The 19921-nt window shown below is 43.9% G+C and overlaps 1 protein-coding gene across 1 annotated transcript in view; it reads right to left on the bottom strand.

Moving 5' to 3' along the window:
* The window catches only part of TMEM135 (transmembrane protein 135), a 322554-nt gene that overhangs the window by 253463 nt on the left and 49170 nt on the right, over positions 1-19921 (bottom strand). Inside the window, exons 2-3 of the mRNA XM_075851438.1 lie at positions 16557-16684; positions 815-907 (exon numbers count right to left, since the gene is read on the bottom strand). Coding sequence (XP_075707553.1) covers positions 815-907; positions 16557-16684 — 221 coding nt within the window. The remainder of the gene's footprint in view (positions 1-814; positions 908-16556; positions 16685-19921) is intronic.

Genomic DNA, 19921 nt, shown 5'->3' with positions numbered 1-19921 from the left:
ATGTAGGCGCATATAGTACTGCCTCCCTGTCTTTCACTGTAAATGATGTAGGCATAGATATTGCTGCCTCCCTCTCTGCCTGTAAATTATGTAGGTATGGATATCGCTGATTACCTGCCTCCCCTTGATAATGATGTAGGTAAAGATAGTACTGCCTCCCTGTCTCTCACTGGAACTGATATAGTTACAGATAGTGCCGTCTCCCTGTAAATTATATAGGAACAGATAGTACTGCCTCCCTGTCTCTAACTGTAAATGATGTAGGCAAAGATAGTACTATCTACCTTTTTCCCCTTGTTAACGACGCAGATATGGATAGTACTGCCTCCCTCTCTCTTCCTGTTAATGATGTAGGTACAGATAGTGCTGTCTCACTGTTTCTCAATGTATTATATGTATGCGCAGATATTAGTGCATCCCTTTGTTTCTCTGTATATGACGTAGGCTCAGATAGTACTGCCTCCCTGTCTTTTTTCTCTAAATGATGTAGGTATAGATAACCTGTATTTTTTCATTCATTCACATGTAACTAAACAGTGAGAAATGAGAGAGAAAAATAGCTTAGCAGCTCAGCTCGGAAACGGAAAGATAAATATATAAAATCATAGGGTTAAAGTCTACTGACAGAAAACAGGCTGCTGAAAACTCCAGTCTAAACTGACGGGTCTGGATGTCTCCCGTCCTTGCGGGGACTCTTTCCAACATCATCATAACATTAGAGAATTACTTTTTATACTATTACCTAAAAAAAAAGTTTAATTAATTTATCATTAAATGACATAAATAAAATAAAATAAAAATAAAAATAAATTACCTGCTTTTCCTTTCGATCAGAATAGCAACGTATGATGCGGGCAAAGCAGCATAGAACCCCGGCGTCCAGAAGTAAAATTTCCCAAGAATCTTCCTATAATAGAGAATTACAATAAAGACATTAAATTCTATAATCATCGTCATAGCCGAGACTACAGATAATGTTACAGTACACAGAGGCTATGCCGGGAATGGGTTAAAAACCATATGCAAGACTGGTTTTCATGGGTCGGACAGGGATGCAGGTCATTTCTCCTGAAACAATGGTTCTTTGTATAAAGCGACCTCGGTAAACACGGTTCTTTACGGCCCGGATCCAGGACAATCAATGTACACTTTATGTTCTCCATCCTTTCTCCAGTATGGAAATATTTTATCACAAAGGAAACGGTTGAAGTTTAAGTTTAAAGGAGTCGGCGCTTCTTCTACACGGAGTAAATCCCGAGTGGAGATCAAAATAATAATGAGGGTAAAACACAATCTAAAATAATGGAACAGGTTACATGTAATAAATCAGGGTAACCGGCCCGGGGTTACACGACTCTGTGAAGATCCAACTTGTGAGACGATTAGGATGGTGATCACATAGGTTTGGATACAGTCGCTGAGAAAGATTTATCAACACGGTGCACAGGAAAAGTGGAGCAGTTGTCCATGACAACCAATCAAATTGCGGCTTACAATGGGCCCCTAAAAATGGAAAGGCGGAATTTGCACCACTTTTCCCTTGCACCAATTTTGCAAGACGCTCTTTGTAGCCTCTCTGCGATCTGGCAAAATAATGGAGATTCCAAATCCCGTATGTCAAAACGGGTTTTCTAAACCAGACAATCTCAGAGCATTAACCTCTTCTTTTTCTTTCTTTTTTTTTTTTTGAAACAACGCGCAGCACACGGACCCGTTGATTTCAATAGGGCCGTTCACACATGCGTGATTTTTCACGCAGCGAGAGTCCGCTGCGTGAAACTCACTGCATGTCCTATATTGGTGCGTTTTCTCGCACCTACGCGTCCATTGAAGTCAATGGGTGCGTGAAAACCACGCACTGCACACGGATGCACATGCGTGCGCGGTGCGTGATTTGCGAATCAATTAAATTGCAAATTAAAAAAAAGATGTGCTTTGCGAGTGCGTGAATAACGCATGCCCCTGGCAAAGCACACTGGTGCATAAAGCAACACACACGGATCAGATTCACGAGCGTTTTTCACGCGTGTGAATCTGATACGCTCATGTGAATGAGGCCTAAGGCAACTGGCTGCAGCAGGAGCTCTCCCCCATTATCTGAAATAGGAGACCAGGAATGCGTAGTTCTAATCCGCTTGCAAAACCACTTACAGCCGGTCAAAAATGGAAGAGATCAGGAGGAAGATTTCTTGTAGAAGACTGACAAATGCTATGGACAACTTTTTCTTCTGTTTAATTTTATTATTCATTTCAAGGGTAAGGGTTCCTTTAAGGAATTGTTAATAATTCAATTCCACAATGTAATTTATTCAAGGTTCTCAAGGATATATCACATATCAAATAACTGAATTGACTAGACGGTGATGTTTTGTTAAAATGTCTTATTTCATTCTGTTGTACATTTAATAAAACATGCAAGGAAAGGTTAAAGACCTGAAGTACAGTAAAGCGGTGTTCGCTGCGAAGGGTCTAGTGAGCACCGGAGAGAAATCCCATAGACTAAGTAAAGAGGTTCAGGCACGCTATAGGTCTCTGAGCACTCAGAAATCTTAATCCATGGCAGCTGCTCTTCATTACACAGAGCCGCAGACTTTACTAGGAATTTTGCCGTAGTTTTCCAAGTTTCCGCCAACGCTCCCCTGTCCCGATATTGATTATTTTATTATTTAAGAAACGCCAATCAAATCAGTTGATGTTGTTCTTCCAAGGTGAATGATCGTGAATGAGTAGGTTGGTGAAAGGAAACATATTGAATTGCAGTTTTTTATCAAGTGCGTTACATTGTGTAACTAGGAAAACAGATGTGTCTGGATCATCTGGTTCATTGTACAAGGCACGGGTCCGGGTTCCTGCTTCTGGAAGATTTATCCAGCTTGTATTACTTGATCTTGATGGCTACAACCACAATACTAAAGGACTACTACATCCAAAAGTCCATCTATAAAGATTTAAAGGGACACTAAACTGAGAAATGAAAAAAATACAAATAAAATAGCAAACACTTGCCGATTGGTTAGTCTGAACGGGTATCCTCACATTCCTGAAAGAAACCTTAAAGAAAGGTGGCGGAAAAGCAAGGTTTTTCATACCCTGGTTTTCTCCATGTTTTAGCTGGGGAGTTAAAGGGGTGTGGCTAGACTACATGGGTGTGGCTTCATTTTGCTTGGTGTCAATTTCAGTAAAGAAAAGTGCGGGAAGGTTTCTTCTACCTCCTAGCCAAATACATAGTTGGCCTCATCCTTAAAGAGGACCTGTCACTAGGTCATATAAGTGGAACAGGTTAACGCCTTTGTTTTTTCTTGACCCCCCTCCCCGTTCTAGAGATATGGCCCACTGCTGTGTTTGCTCCGAATATACTAATTTGCTGTAGTTAGCAAACAGTAATAAACTGCCTTCATTCTTTTGAGGTGGAGCGCTTCCCTGCCTCTGACGCTGACCAATCAGAGCGAGCCAGCTGCAGAGCGGCCAGGTACAGCGTGATCTCACGAAATATAGTTGTTCTGGCGCGATCACGCTGTACCTGGCCACTCTGACGCTGTCTTGCGCTTATTTGCCAAGAGCCAAAATATCAGCTCAAAGCTGTAAAAACACAGCAGCCTCATAAGATATGATGCCATCACTTTGTGCTCTACTTATTATATTTTTAATAGAGGCGCCACTGCTCATGTACTCGGAGAACTTCCACCTGAATGGATCTACTGTTATCTGAAAGCATCTCCGTTCTCCCGCTACCAAACCACACAGATCAAAGCAGAAAGTAGCAGGTAACCACAATCAGCCTGGGACCAGCTTCCGGTCAAAACAACAACAATTCTGGAGCCTGAAGACAGGCAAGTATCCACTGGGTCATTGGGGATGTCCTCTAAACCCCTGGATCCCCAAGAATGTCCTCTAAACAACTGAATCATCAGGGATGTGCTCTAAAGCATAACCTGACCAAGGATGTCCTCCAAATTAGTGAGTCATCTGTGATGTCCTCCGTACCACTGGGTCAACAGAGATGTTGTTTAAACCACTGGGTCTCCAGGGTTGTACCCTAAACCACTGGGTCATCAGGGGCGTACCCTAAACCACTGGGTCATCAGGGGAGTACCCTAAACCACTGGGCCATCAGGGGCGTACTCTAAACCATTAGGCCATCATGGGCGTACCCCAAACCACTCGGTCATCAGGGGCGTACCCTAAACCACTGGGCCATCAGGGGCGTACCCTAAACCACTGGGTCATCAGGGGAGTACCCTAAACCACTGGGTCATCAGGGGCGTACCCTAAACCACTGGGCCATCAGGGGTGTACCCTAAACCACTGGGCCATCAGGGGCGTACCCTAAACCACTGGGCCATCAGGGGCGTACTCTAAACCACTGGGCCATCAGGGGCGTACTCTAAACCACTGGGCCATCAGGGGCGTACTCTAAACCATTAGGCCATCATGGGCCTACCCCAAACCACTCGGTCATCAGGTGCGTACCCTAAACCACTGGGCCATCAGGGGCGTACCCTAAACCACTGGGCCATCAGGGGCGTACCCTAAACCACTGGGTCATCAGGGGCGTACCCTAAACCACTGGGCCATCAGGGGCGTACCCTAAACCACTGGGCCATCAGGGGACGTACCCTAAACCACTGGGCCATCAGGGGCGTACCCTAAACCACTGGGCCATCGGGGGCGTACCCTAAACCACTGGGCCATCAGGGGCGTACCCTAAACCACTGGGCCATCAGGGGCGTACCCTAAACCACTGGGCCATCAGGGGCGTACCCTAAACCACTGGGCCATCAGGGGCGTACTCTAAACCACAGGGCCATCAGGGGCATACGCTAAACCACTGGGCCATCAGGGGCGTACGCTAAACCACTGGACCAGAAGGGGCGTACCCCAAACCACTAGGCCATCAGGGGCATACCCCAAACCACCGGGCCATCAGGGGTGTACCCTAAACCACTGGGCCATCAGGGGCGTACCCTAAACCACTGGGCCATCAGGGGCGTACCCTAAACCACTGGGTCATCAGGGGCGTACCCTAAACCACTGGGCCATCAGGGGCGTACCCTAAACCACTGGGCCATCAGGGGCGTACTCTAAACCACTGGGCCATCAGGTGCGTACGCTAAACCACAGGGCCATCAGGGGCATACGCTAAACCACTGGGCCATCAGGGGCGTACGCTAAACCACTGGACCAGAAGGGGTGTACCCCAAACCACTAGGCCATCATGGGCGTACCCCAAACCACTGGGCCATCAGGGGCGTACCCCAAACCACTGGGCCATTAGGGGCGTACCCCAAACCACTGGGCCATCAGGGGCGTACCCCAAACCACTGGGCCATAAGGGGCGTATCCCAAACCACTGGGCCATCAGGGGCGTACCCCAAACCACTGGGCCATCAGGGGCGTACTCCAAACCACTGGGCCATCAGGGGTGTACTCCAAACCACTGGGCCATCAGGGGTGTACGCTAAACCACTGGTTCACCAGTAACCTACAATTGTACCACAAGCCTCATTATTTCATAAATGATGGCAATGAAAGGTTCTCCAACTTTGTTCGGATGGGATCTGTTCACGTGTTTAACAAAAAATATATAAAAATATATAATACACTTAGTATTTCCTGCATTTGTGTTCAGTGTCCTTGTACTGATAGGTTTGCTTTATCTTTAGTGATATGTTGAAGACTCTACAAATGATGGTAACATGTAATATAATCAGTAAATCGTATGTGTCAGTATGAGCTTCTTATTCGTAATCCTCGCTCTGCGAGAGATATCATTTTGAGTCGGTTAATTGCTTGTTATGACTCGGGAGCCTGTTCTGTATAACGCTCCAATCTGTTTATTTGTAGTCGAGTTGGAAAACAAACCAGTTGAGTGTTGAAGCTCTGACCTGCACACGCGGTCTCTTCATTGGAGGATTGTCTGCCTCGATTACTGCTAAATTAGACAAAGATGGTTGCAATTAGGTATATTTATGGTTTAAGTGCTTTGCTATTGGGACATATGTCCTAGATTACATATATTGGAATAGGATGAAACTGCTGCTGCATGCTACAATACAGCGAAGGAAGTGGCATAGCAAGTTCTTGTAAAGGCCCATAACAAAATTTAGGACTGCCCCTTACCCACCCACAGCAAAAAGGCAGTTTGTAGAAATACATCTAGAAACGTACAACATACCCACTCCAACATTTCCAGGATTGCAGTTGTTCTTCCTACTGTGATGTTAGGCTGCACCATCATAGGTTGGGTAGGATTTCCTACACAACTTCTCCCAGTGGCACCTACGTAACATAGTAAGGTTGGAAAAAGACAAGCTCAAGTTCAACCTATTCTCCTACGGTTTTGATTCAGAGGAATGCAAAAAGCCCTATTTGGTTGCCAATTTCCTCCTCTTAAAGGGGTTGTCCAACTTCTGACAACTGATGACCTATCCACCGGATAGGTCATCAGTATGTCATCGGTGCGGGTCCGACACCCGGACCCCGCACCGATAAGCCGCTCCGGTGGCCTGCAGGCACCGGATGTTGTGGCACATAATGCTATGGACGGAGCCCGAAGCAGATGGCTCCATACATAACATAGCGGCTGTGCTGCAGAACTGCAGGTCTGCAGCTCGGCCACTATTCCGTGGCCGGAGCTAAATGTTCCCGGCTTGTGCATGCGGTGCACGGAGGCACGGGACCAGCTGGTCTGTGCGGGGCCCGGGCGTCAGACCCCCGCAGACCATGTACTGATGACCTATCCGGTTGATAGGTGATCAGTTGTCAGAAGCTGGAAAACCCCTTTAAGGGAAAAAAAATCCTTCCTGACTCCAAATGCGGCAATCAGAATAAATCCCCAGATCAACGATCCATCTCCAGCAACCTAGTACATATAATGTAAAGGATCTGCCTGACACAGCTTCTGTGTCGACGCCCGTGGTTACTCACTCTGCACCTGCTCCTAACTCTGATCGAGTGACCCCTTCCACCAATCAGCCTGGGAGGCTGAGGAGTGGGAGAGCCTATCACAGCCTGGCCAGACGGAGTAGCTCCCGCCCTCTGTCTATTTATACCTTCACTTCCTGCTCCTCCTTTGCCTGTGATTCTTTCAGTCTGTTTCCTGGCTCTGCTGCTGCTACTTACTACTTATCTTCTGCTTCATATTGACCCTGGCTTGACTGACTATTCTCCTGCTCTGCGTTTTGTACCTCATCCACTCCTGGTTTGACGCGGCTCGTTCACTATTCTCCTGCTCTGCGTTTTGTACCTCGTCCACTCCTGGTTTGACTCGGCTCGTTCACTATTCTTGTTGCTCACGGGGTTGCCGTGGGCAACAGCCCCATTTCCCTTAGCTTCTGTGTACCCTTGTCTGTTTGTCTGTCGTGCACTTAGTGAGTGTAGGGATCGTCGCCCAGTTGTACGCCGTCGCTTAGGATGGGCCGTTGCAAGTAGGCAGGGACTGAGTGGCGGGTAGATTAGGGCTCACCTGTCTGTCTCCCTACCCCGCCATTACATATAACTTGTCTTAAGAAAGGCCTCCAGGCCCTTCTTGAACTCTTTTCTCTGGCAAAGAGCTATAGTTTTACTGCTGTTACAGTAAAGAATCCCCATCTATAATTATGTAGAAACCTTCTTTTTCTCTAGACATAGTGGACATCTCTCTGTACTGAACGTTAATATAATTTTACAGTGATTAGATCGTCCCTAAGGCTACGTTCACATCTGCGTTGGGGTCCCATTCTGACGTTCCGTCAGAACTTTCCGTCAGAAGGGGACCCTGAACAGACACAAACTGACACAAACGGAAACCAGAGGTTTCCGTTCCCATTACCATTGATTTCAATGGTGACGGATCCGGTGCCCATGGTTTCCGTTTGTCTCTGTTGTGCACCAGATCCTTCATTTAGCCGGAAGCAATAGTGTAGTCGACTCATTGAAATCAATGGTGATGGAAACGGAAACCTGTCTGTTCAGGGTCCTGTTCTGACGAAAAGCTCAGACAGAACGTCAGAACGGGACCCCAACGCAGATGTGAACAGAGCCTAAGTCGCTTTCACCTAAGGAAAATTGCGAATGAAAAAAAAAATCCTACCAAATACATGTTTCTGTAATATACCTGTTAGGTGTTGGCCTCAAAAATTATTATTTGTGTAAAAAATGTAATATTTGGCCAGATCTCAAAACATTTACCAGGGTAGAGTTCACTTAACTTAACAGGTTCCCGACCGCTGGCCGTAAATATACGGCCAGCGGCCAGGGTCTCTAAAGTCCGGCGTATAGTATATATACGGCCGCACTTCAGAGACTGTGCACGCGCGATCGCGTGCACACAGCTCTATGCCCTGGCTGTTGCTAACAGCCATGGGCACTGGGCAGAATGTCAGGGGTCAATCTTTTGGCCCCTGAACATGTGATCGCTGTGACAACCAATCACAGCGATCACATGCATTTCTGCATAGAAAACAGTGTGCACGCGATCGCGTGCACACAGCCCTGTGCCCTCGCTGTTACCAACAGCTCTGGGCACTGGGCAGAGTATCAGGGACCAATCTGATGGTCCCTGATCATGTGGTCGCTGTGAAAACCTATCACAGCGACCACATTTGTTTTATTTTGACTTTTCTGGCAGTAAATCTCCTGCCTCTTTTCTTCTCCTCAAACATTGTTTCAGTTTGAGGAGAAGAAGAGACTCGGGAGAATTGCTGCCAGAAGAATACAGTGAAAAAAAATACAGTTACACTAAAACATTCTCTGTATAGATAGATTTCTATCTATCTATACAATCTATCTATCCATCTATCTTTTTTTCTATCTATCTACCTTTCTTTCTTTTATTCTATTAGAATAGGCAGGTAGGGAGTATATAATTATATATATATCCACATATATATAATATATATAGCAATAGCGGTTTATTTTTTTGTTAGCGGTAGTGTAGATATATATAGCAGTTAGTTTGTGTGTTTTATAAAAAAAAAAAAAAAAAAAAAAAATTTGTTTAGTTAGTGTTAGTGTTAGTTACGTTATGGCGAGGAAGTTGTTTAGCGCCGAGGAGGCATACGCCATGCTGTGGTCTGAGTCGGAGACCGCATCAGAGATGGCGTCCGAGATGGAACCTGTTTTAGGTAGTGACGATGACAGCGTCACTTCAGGTTCATCTTCAGGGGACGTTGTCCCTGATGCAGTCGAAACTGCAGAACATGAAAGTGCAGGGCCAAGTAGCGCTGTAGCACGGGACAGCCTGGTCCCTCCAGTCCAGGCTCTTGTATGGGCACCTGCCCCATCTTTTGGGCCTAGAATCCACGGATTTACGGCCACTCCTGGCATAACCGTGGACAATACAAATTTTGTCCAAATGGATTACTTCCATTTATTTATAACGGACGACATCCTAAATCAGATTGTCCACGAAACAAATTTATATGCCACGCAATATATAAGGCAGAAACCTTCATCCACCCATGCCAGAGATTGGACGCCCACCAATTTGCAGGAATTAAAAAATTTTTTGGGGCTCACCCTAAATATGGGTATTGTCAAAAAGCCCTCCATTAGGTCTTACTGGTCAACAAGACCCGCCCAAGCCACCCCAGTATATTCTGCAGTAATGCCCAGGTCTCGTTATGAGACAATAATGAGGTTCCTCCACTTCAATGACAACGCACAGGCCCCCCCAAGTACCGATGCAAACCGGGATCGGTTGTTCAAAATAAGACCGCTAATAAATTCCCTGAATAATTTATTTCTGCAACTCTACACCCCTGAGCAGAATGTAAGTGTGGACGAATCCCTCCTCAACTTCCATGGCAGACTTAGCTTTCGCCAATATCTACCTTCAAAAAGGGCAAGATATGGCGTTAAGCTCTACAAATTGTGTGAAAGCGGGTCAGGATATACCACCGCCTTCAGGATTTATGAAGGGCGGGACCGCACAATAAATGTTCCTGGATGCCCCCCTGATCTTTCCACCAGCAGTAAGATCGTGTGGGAGATAATGCAGCCTCTGCTTCACAAGGGGTACCACCTGTACTGTGATAATTTTTATTCCAGTGTGCCCCTGTTTAGGCATTTGCATGCTGCAAGGACTGGGGCATGTGGTACCATGCGCAAAAACAGAATTGGTTTTCCACAGCAATTAGTGGGGAAGCGCATGGTAAAGGGGGACTCCTGTGCTTATGCATCTGAGGAATTGCTGGCGGTCAAGTTCAGGGATCGCAAAGATGTGTATGTGCTAAGCACGATTCATACCGCAGGAACAGTGGCAGTGAGGGAAAGAGGGGCAACATCGGACAAGCACAAACCAGTGAGCGTGTCCGAATATAACAAGTACATGGGGGGGGTGGATTTAAGCGACCAGGTTTTACAGCCCTATTTAGTAAAACGCAAAACTAAAACCTGGTACAAAAAGGTGGCCATTTATTTGTTACAGGTGGCCATCCACAACTCATTTGTGCTCTATAAAAAAAACAGAGGCAGAGACACATACCTGGATTTCCAGGAGAAAATTATTGAAGGCCTCATTTTTGATGTTCAGGACACCCGAGAATGCCCCCAGTCTGAGGATGTCACGCGACTGACTGAAAGACACTTCGTCAGTCGGATTCCCCCAACAGCAACCAGAAGCAACCCCCAGAAAAAGTGCCGCGTCTGCAGAAAAGACGGGCACCGCAAAGATTCCCGATATTTCTGTCCCTCATGTCCCTCGCAACCAGGCCTGTGCATTGAGCCATGTTTTAAAAAATACCACACTGTTCTGAATTATTAGATTTTAGTTAATTTGTTGAAAATATATTTGCCCTACATTACGTTTTTATTTTTCCCCTGATTTTACTCCAAGGGTGAGGGAGGGAATGGGTGGGGGGTGGATGTCATGTTTGATGTTTTCTAAAGTTCATCTGCTGGAGAGCTCCATTTGCATTAACCTGAAATTTCTTATTTTAGAAAACCCCAAAAAATAAATTCCCATTATACCCCTAGATGAATATTTTGGGATCTCTGCTTCGAGAGCAGATATTTTGGAAGTGTTATAGAAACTCTGTTGAGTTTTGTAAAACCAGCTTTGAAAAAAAGCGATTTGTGAAATAATCTTCTTCTATCGTCCGCCCTCCTACATCTCTATGTGATAAATAAGGCCCACATATTTGGTATCCCCATGCACGGGAGAAGTGGCAGAATGTGAACGGAGATTAATTTTGACCGTGGTCTATACCGTGTGTGAAAAATGCTGGTATAAACTGACGCATTTGCTAAAAAATTGCTAATTTTATTTTGATCCATCTTATTCAAGAAACTTTCAGAAGAAAACGGGACTGTCTAAAAATATGATAAACCCCTTGAAGGAAACCTTGTGGGGTCTACTTGTGTGAATGAAGTCATTTATGGGGTGTTTCTAATGTTTCAGCAGCATTAGGCCCCCCAGAAAACAGTATGCGGCTATAAAGTCAAGTGCAGAATTCCTGGACCGAAAAGGCCAAAAAGCCTCCTTTTATGCCAAGCCCTGGCACATGCCCGTGAATAAAGCACACATATTTGGTATCCCCATGCACGGGAGAAGTGGAAGAATGTGAAATGCGATGAATTTTGTCCGTGGTCCATTTTGTGTGTGAAAAAGCTAGCATAAACTGGCGCAATTGTTAAAAAAAAAAGGTAATTTTATTTTGTTCCATCTTATTCAAGAAACTTTCAGAAGAAAACTGGACTGTCTAAAAATATGATAAACCCCTTGAAGGAAACCTTGTGGGGTCTACTTGTGTGAATGAAGTCATTTATGGGGTGATTCTAATGTTTCAGCAGCATTACACCCCCCAGAAAACAGTATGCTGCTATAAAATCAAATGCAAAATTCCTGGACCAAAAAGCCTCCTTTTATGCCAAGCCCTGGCACATGCCCGCACAGCGAATAAGGCACACATATTTGGTATCCCCATGCACGGGAGAAGTGGAAGAACGTGAAAGGAGATGAATTTTGGCCGTGGTCTATACCGTGTGTGAAAAATACTAGCCTAAACTGACGCATTTGCTAAAAAAGTGCTGATTTTATTTTGTTCCATCTTATTCAAGAAACTTTCAGAAGAAAACTGGACTTGCTAAAAATATGATAAACCCCTTGAAGGAAACCTTGTGGGGTCTACTTGTGTGAATGAAGTCATTTATGGGGTGATTCTAATGTTTCAGCAGCATTAGGCCCCCCAGAAAACAGTATGCGGCTCTAAAATCAAATGCAAAATTCCTGGACCGAAAAGGCCAAAAAGCCTCCTTTTATGCCAAGCCCTGGCACATGCCCGCACAGTGAATAAGGCACACATATTTGGTATCCCCATGCACGGGAGAAGTGGAAGAACGTGAAAGGAGATGAATTTTGTCCGTGGTCTATACCGTGTGTGAAAAATACTAGCCTAAACTGACGCATTTGCTAAAAAAGTGCTGATTTTATTTTGTTCCATCTTATTCAAGAAACTTTCAGAAGATAACTGGACTTGCTAAAAATATGATAAACCCCTTGAAGGAAACCTTGTGGGGTCTACTTGTGTGAATGAAGTCATTTATGGGGTGTTTCTAATGTTTCAGCAGCATTAGGCCCCCCAGAAAACAGTATGCGGCTCTAAAATCAAATGCAAAATTCCTGGACCGAAAATGCCAAAAAGCCTCCTTTTATGCCAAGCCCTGGCACATGCCCGCACAGCGAATAAGGCACACATATTTGGTATCCCCATGCACGGGAGAAGTGGAAGAACGTGAAAGGAGATGAATTTTGGCCGTGGTCTATACCGTGTGTGAAAAATACTAGCCTAAACTGACGCATTTGCTAAAAAAGTGCTGATTTTATTTTGTTCCATCTTATTCAAGAAACTTTCAGAAGAAAACTGGACTTGCTAAAAATATGATAAACCCCTTGAAGGAAACCTTGTGGGGTCTACTTGTGCGAATGAAGTCATTTATGGGGTGATTCTAATGTTTCAGCAGCATTACACCCCCCAGAAAACAGTATGCGGCTATAAAATCAAATGCAAAATTCCTGGACCGAAAAGGCCAAAAAGCCTCCTTTTATGCCAAGCCCTGGCACATGCCCGCACAGTGAATAAGGCTCACATATTTGGTATCCCCATGCACGGGAGAAGTGGAAGAATGTGAAAGGAGATTAATTTTGGCCGTGGTTCATACCGTGTGTGAAAAATGCTAGCATAAACCGACGCAATTGTTAAATTCTTGCATTTTTTTCCAATTTTGCCCACTTTAGTGAAAAAAAAAAAAATGATATATACTGACAAATGCCACTAAAACAAAGCCCTATCTGTCCTTTAAAAAGAGTGTAAAATTCAAAGATGAACTTTATTCACCTGCTGAGTTATAGTCATGTAAAGAAGCGCATAGCAAAATTGTGAAATTTGCTCTGGTCATTTAGCTGTAAAACAGCCTAGTCCTTAACCGGTTAACGAAGGTCACTTAAATGGATAGTGCCTTCAGGACAACCATTTTTTTATTTGACCTATAGAGAAGGATCCCCACTATGCACAATATTACATGGTCACCCATTCATTCGAATGTGCAACTACCCCCGGTGATAATAACTCATTGAAGGCGGGATGTCCTGATGAAAGATTACTTCTAAGCTTCCATCTTAAGTATTTTTTTTTTTTTACATGTCACGAGATGAGACTCCCGCCGATTTCCTGAACAAAAGGGCAAATCTCACTGAGCTGCGTAAATTTCACAAACCTCCGGGGATTTCGTTATAGATTTTTTTTTAAACCAGAATCTCTAAGACAAAAATTTTCATGAACGTCATAGATTTTTTTCTGTTCCAAGTTATTGAAGTCTTCAACAAGCACCAAAGAAGTTTGGGTGCTTCAGCGGGCACCAGGTCGTAATAGAATTGAAGTCGTCTCATCTCAAGAACTACATTTTTCCGACGTGTCTTTATGACATGTAAGAACATAACTAAAGGTGGATCACCTTCAACACTGTTAGTTTTTCTAGAATCCAAATCATCTCCTATCTGACCACACTAAGGCCCGATTCACATCTGTTTCGGCATTTCGGTTGTTTTGCTTCATCAGAGGAACAGAACAACGAAAATACCGGAAACCGTTCCATTGTACGACGGACACCACCAGCACACGATGGAACCTATTGTTTTATTGGGTTAAGTCAGATTTCAGTCAGGGTGTCTTTGGTTTCTGGTATTTTCGGACAGATCTGTGACGGAGACCCCTAATGGAGCCTCCAATGCAGATGTGAACAGGCCCTGAGAAGCCCAAAATAAAAATGCTGTAAAGATTTAGGCTGAGAACTCATTCAGTTGACAGATATTTCACCCGACTCCACCATGCGTGCTCGGTTCAGCCCCATTTCAATGTGCAAAGGGGAGTAATAAGCCATAACCAAACCCTCTGGCAGTGGCTTATCTCCTGCAGGAACAAAGGATAGGCATGTTGAAATGTTGAAAGGAGTTTTGGTGCTTCACCGGGCAACACGTCCTTAGGGAATTGGAGAAGTCTTATCTCAAGGACCAGATTTTTCTGGCGAGCCTCTATGACATGTAAGAACATAACGAAGGTTGGATCTCCTTCAACACCGTTAGCCTGTCTAGAATATAATTCAGCTCTTATATCACCACTCGGAGAAGACAAAATAAAAATGCTGTAAAGCCGGCCAACCACATGCAATATCGGGCTGGGCCAAAATATGAACGCTTGGCTCAAACTCATTTCAATCAGGAGAGGAGAATGAGCCACTACCAGACACCTCTGGCAGTGGCTTGTCTCCTGTAGGAACAAATGTTGAAATCCAACCTGCCCGATTCTTATTTCTCCCGAAATCTGTCATTGAGGCGAGGTGTGAGACCGCCATACACATAACATTAGAAGCTGATCTAATGTGATATTACATTTCTCTGCAGCGACCACTGTGAGGAAACAGAGTGACCAGATAAATCTTACCCCGACAATGATCGGCTGATTGTAGAGGGTGACTCTTTTTAGAGAAGTGGTTATCTTGGCGAGACAACCCCATTTGACTGTTTTAGAACCACTACTGTTAACGGGGCAATCTAGAGTCACCTATTGCCAGTGTTAGATCTATGGTCGACTAAACTAAATGGCTTTTATCATTGGAAAGAGCAAAAAAAAAAAAATCATACTGTAGACGATCAGTTGATCTCACCCAAATCATCGCATTTGGCGGACTTATCTAATGTGTACGGCCAGCTTTAGACAATTGCCAGACGTTAAATTTATCCTCATGGCAGAGGAAACCGTTGTTTACTATTGTCATAAATACCAGTCAGAGATCATTAACCCCTTATAAACATGTTATTTAAGGTGGCACCATTGCACTGCATAAACCCTACTTCCATACCGAGTCTTCCTTTTCAGTTCCTTTGAGGCTTTTGTTTTAAGTTCGAATATATGAAGCCAAATGCACTGCAGTATACAATATGTACAGTATAAATAAACATAAAGCTTGCAGGGGGGAAAAAAAAAAAAGGGGCCTTTTACGTTTCCTCATTTGAATTTTGGGATAATTGATTCCAGGTGTAACCAAAAACTTCCTTTAGAGCAGTATTTCAGAAGGCCAATGGGAAATTGCCTATTAACTTGTTAAAATTGCACATTTTTATAGTTATTAGCAAATATAGGAATACAGCAAACCTCTGCAGTGCAGTAATCCATATCGACCAATGAGACACTTGCTGTTATTATATAGCTCTAGTACCAGATACTGAATCTGTGGTAAATATGCCCCCAGGGGCCACCTGAGACGGGTTGAATTTAATTTAATTTTATTTAATTTAGTTTTCTATAAAAATAAAAAAATTCAACTGAAGTTTTAATTACAAACATAAGAATAAGGAGGTGAAAAGAGGTTGTCTGCCACTCCTGGCTCTGGAGGACCGCAGGGCACCCATTGATACTGATGGACATAAATGGAGCTTGCTATTTTCCTGCCTATATCAATCTCATGTCTGTGGGGAACTTCAAGGGTGACATGAAGTAAATTGTGCAATTAAATAAGGGTTGTGTACTCAATGCCAGTGTGATGCCCAATCAGCTCTGACCACATAAACTGGTATAAGCGGCTGTGCTTGGTACTGCAGCTTATCCCATCAAGTGATTACAACTAGTGGCCCCTTCATTGTACTGATCTGGAGGGGGGGGGGGGGTCCCAGCTGATGGACCTTGAACAATAATGGCCCATGTTGAGAATAAGTCATCAATGTTAAAGTCTGGAAGAACCGCTTTAAAGAGGTTTCCTAATAAAGACAACCCCTTTCTATACGCCTTATTAAGGAATATGGACATCAAGAGTGGCTCCCACTTTGGTGGACTTGGCCCATCCATGTATTACATGGATGGCCAATCATTTTAATGGCTGCCATGTGATACAACAGTTCCTCTGCGGCGGAAATGGGGGGATAGATGCGGCTTATCCTGGCAATAACAACCATTTTTGGGGGGGTTTGAGAAGCTTTGGTGACTCTGTGACTATATGACAGCTCCATTGCTGATGAAAATGGCTGCTGTAACATAACGGTTTCCTGGACCTAGCAATAAGAAACAGGGAACGTTAATACTGACCTTATTATACAGAAAAAGGCAATATATAGGCTTCCATTAGCAGTTAAGAAGGAAGTCGACCTCAGGAGTTCAGGTAGTAGTCTGTACAGGTAGTAATCTAATTTTCTCTTTCGGAGGATTGCAGCTACCTTAATTAAAGAAACAAAAAGAAAATTCATTAAGAGGAACATTTCTCGATAAAAAAACAGATATTAAGTCAAGTCAGTGAGTCGTCATTTCCTGAAAAGTTGTTACAAATTCTGCTATTCAGCTTTTTCAGACACTGAATGGCAAATCTGCCTAGTTAAAGGTGTTCTCCCATCAGGCACATGGATGTCATAGCAGAGAGGGTTTCCACATCACGATCTAATACCTGGGTGTACTAGTCATTTTAATAGGCCCCCTGTAATTCTACATTTCCCCTGCAGTGGTCGCTGTAGGAGAAATGTGTCGCCAACCACAGCTTTCCCAGGGTGATCGCCCGTGATTTCAACAGCTGCATGTATGTCAATCAGATGCTAGCGGAGGTGGCCTTTTTTAAAGGACAACCCCTTTAAGTAGCGAAATTAAGAATTTATTAATACATACCTAGGCAGATTTGCATTTAAGGACTCAAGGGCAGTTGGTAGAACACCTGCGTGGAAGTTATAATGGTGAATATAGTCTTTCACCAGTGGGATGGGGGGATTGTAATTGGATGAACTATGAACACTTGATCTGTTCTCCATGGGAAACTCTCACATGATTATTGCTTGATGAATGCAAAGTTAAGGGGGTTCACACTGGGCGATTATCGGGCAGATGTGCGTTCATATAACGCTCGTTGATGATAATTGTCCTGTGTAAACAGGGGAACGATCATCAGATGAACGAGCAAACACTCGATCATCTGCTGATCGTATAATTTTAAAAAAGTGAAATATTATAGTTGTCGGCAGCACATCTCCCTGTGTAAAGAGGGAGATGCGCTGCCGACATGATAATAATGTATGGGGACGAGCGATCGGAGTAACGAGCGCTCGTCCCCATCCATAGCTCCGTGTGACAGGAGCAAACGAGCGCCGATCAACGATGTCTCGCTGATTGGCGCTCACTGCACCGGCCAAAATCGGCCGGTGTGATAGGGCCTTTAGCAAATAAGGCAAAATATTCAAAACCATTGACTTTATTGAAATAGCTTTTTTTCATCTATGCTGTGCTTGTAGAGTGACCCCCTCCATACCTACAATGAAATGAGGCTTGTCCTATTACATTTCCAAGATACTGAAGAATGTGGCTAATGCTCCTCAACACCACTCATGGGAGAGCAAATGTCAAGTTATGACAGATGTCCAAACTACTTTATGTATATAAATATAGAGGCACATGAATTGTATTGTACAGAATTTAATGCAGACGAGGATTGCAAAATGAAATCTGGTTATGATTAGAGATAGATAGATAGATAGATAGATAGATAGATAGATAGATAGATAGATAGATAGATAGATAGATAGATAGATAGATAGATAGATAGATAGATAGATAGATAGATAGATGCTGAAGTGGTTGTTTTTAGAGAAGAGGTTGTGTTTTGGGGAGACACCTTTTAACTGTTTTGGTACCCCACACATAACTGTGACATTTAACATTGCACTTTACTGTTGTCTATAATCACTGTTCTAACTATAGTTGTGTTAGGGTATGTTCACACGAGGGCGTCCGTAACGGCTGAAATTACGGGGATGTTTCAGCCTGAAAACATCCCCGTAATTTCAGCCGTACCGGCATGTGCAGGCGCTTGAACGCCGCGTCCATTACGGCCGTAATTAGCGCTGCTATTCATTGGAGTCAATGAATAACGGCTCCAATTACGGCCAAAGAAGTGACAGGTCACTTCTTTGACGCGGGCGTCTATTTACGCGCCGTCATTTGACAGCGGCGCGTAAATATACGCCTCGTGTGAACAGACAAACGTCTGCCCATTGCTTTCAATGGGCAGATGTTTGTCAGCGCTATTGAGGCGCTATTTTCGGGCGTAATTCGGGGCAATAACGCCCGATTTACGTCCGTAAATAGGCCGTGTGAACATACCCTTAAAGAGGCTCTGTCACCAGATTCTCAAATCCCTATCTCCTATTGCATGTGATCGGCGCTGCAAAGTAGATAACAGTAACGTTTTGTTTTTTTCAAAAACGTTAATCTTTGGCCAAGTTATGAGCTATTTTATATATATGCAAATGAGGTTTGAAATGGACAACTGGGCGTGGTTTTTTTCGTATGTCCAACTGGGCGTGTATTGTGTTAACTGGGCGTGTTTATGTGTATGACGTTGACCAATCAGTGACCAGTCAGCATCATACACTCCTCTACATTCATTTACACAGCACATAATGTTCTTACTAGAACAATGTGCAGCCACATACACAAGTGTCCTGATAATGAATACACATGAAATCCAGCCTGGACGTCATGTGTATTCAGAATCCTGACACTTCTGAATCTTTTCTGTGAGATTCCAGCAAACCACGCGTAATCTCGCGAGATTACGAGGTAAACGAGATTTCGTTTCCCTTGCTGGAAATCTCACAGAAAAGATTCAGAAGTGTCAGGATTCTGAATACACATGACGTCCAGGCTGGAGGTCATGTGTATTCATTATCAGGACACTTGTGTATGTGGCTACACATTGTTCTAGTAAGAACACTATGTGCTGTGTAAATGAATGGAGGGGAGTGTATGACGCTGACTGGTCACTGATTGGTCAGCGTCATACACGTAAACACGCCCAGTTAAAAACACAATACACGCCCAGTTGGACATACGAAAAAAACACGCCCAGTTGTCCATTTCAAAGCTCATTTGCATAAATATAAAATAGCTCATAACTTGGCCAAAAATGATCGTTTTTAAAAAAACAAAACGTTACTGTTATCTACATTGCAGCGCCGATCACATGCAATAGCAGATAGGGATTTGAGAATCTGGTGACAGACCCTCTGCGAATTACACCTTTTTTTTTCTTTTTTAATTAAATAAATGTTTTGTGTTTTTAAGCACTTCTGCATAGACGATGTATCATTCTCTCTCAGCCGATTCCGTCAGTTCAGCTGAACGGACAGCTCAGTTGAGAGCGGATCCTGTGTGTGTCTTTGACACACAGGATTCCCTAAAATCGTTATGAACTTAAATGTGATCGACATTAGGTGGATCCTGTGTGGACAGGACCCGCTCTCAGCCGAGCATAGAATCGGCTGAGATAGAACGATACAGTATACAGGATACATAGCAGCTGTATCGTAAAAAGTAAAAAAAAAAATGAATGAAAGTTCATTAAAAAAGTGCTTAAAGGGTAACTGAACTGTCAAAAAAACTTCCAACTGTAAGGGTATGTTCACACGATGAGA

The sequence above is a fragment of the Rhinoderma darwinii genome, chromosome 2, assembly GCF_050947455.1.
Source record: "Rhinoderma darwinii isolate aRhiDar2 chromosome 2, aRhiDar2.hap1, whole genome shotgun sequence".
Taxonomy (NCBI): Eukaryota; Metazoa; Chordata; class Amphibia; order Anura; family Rhinodermatidae; genus Rhinoderma; species Rhinoderma darwinii.
Note: the sequence above shows the minus strand (reverse complement) of the source record. Positions and strands in the feature narration are given on the sequence as shown.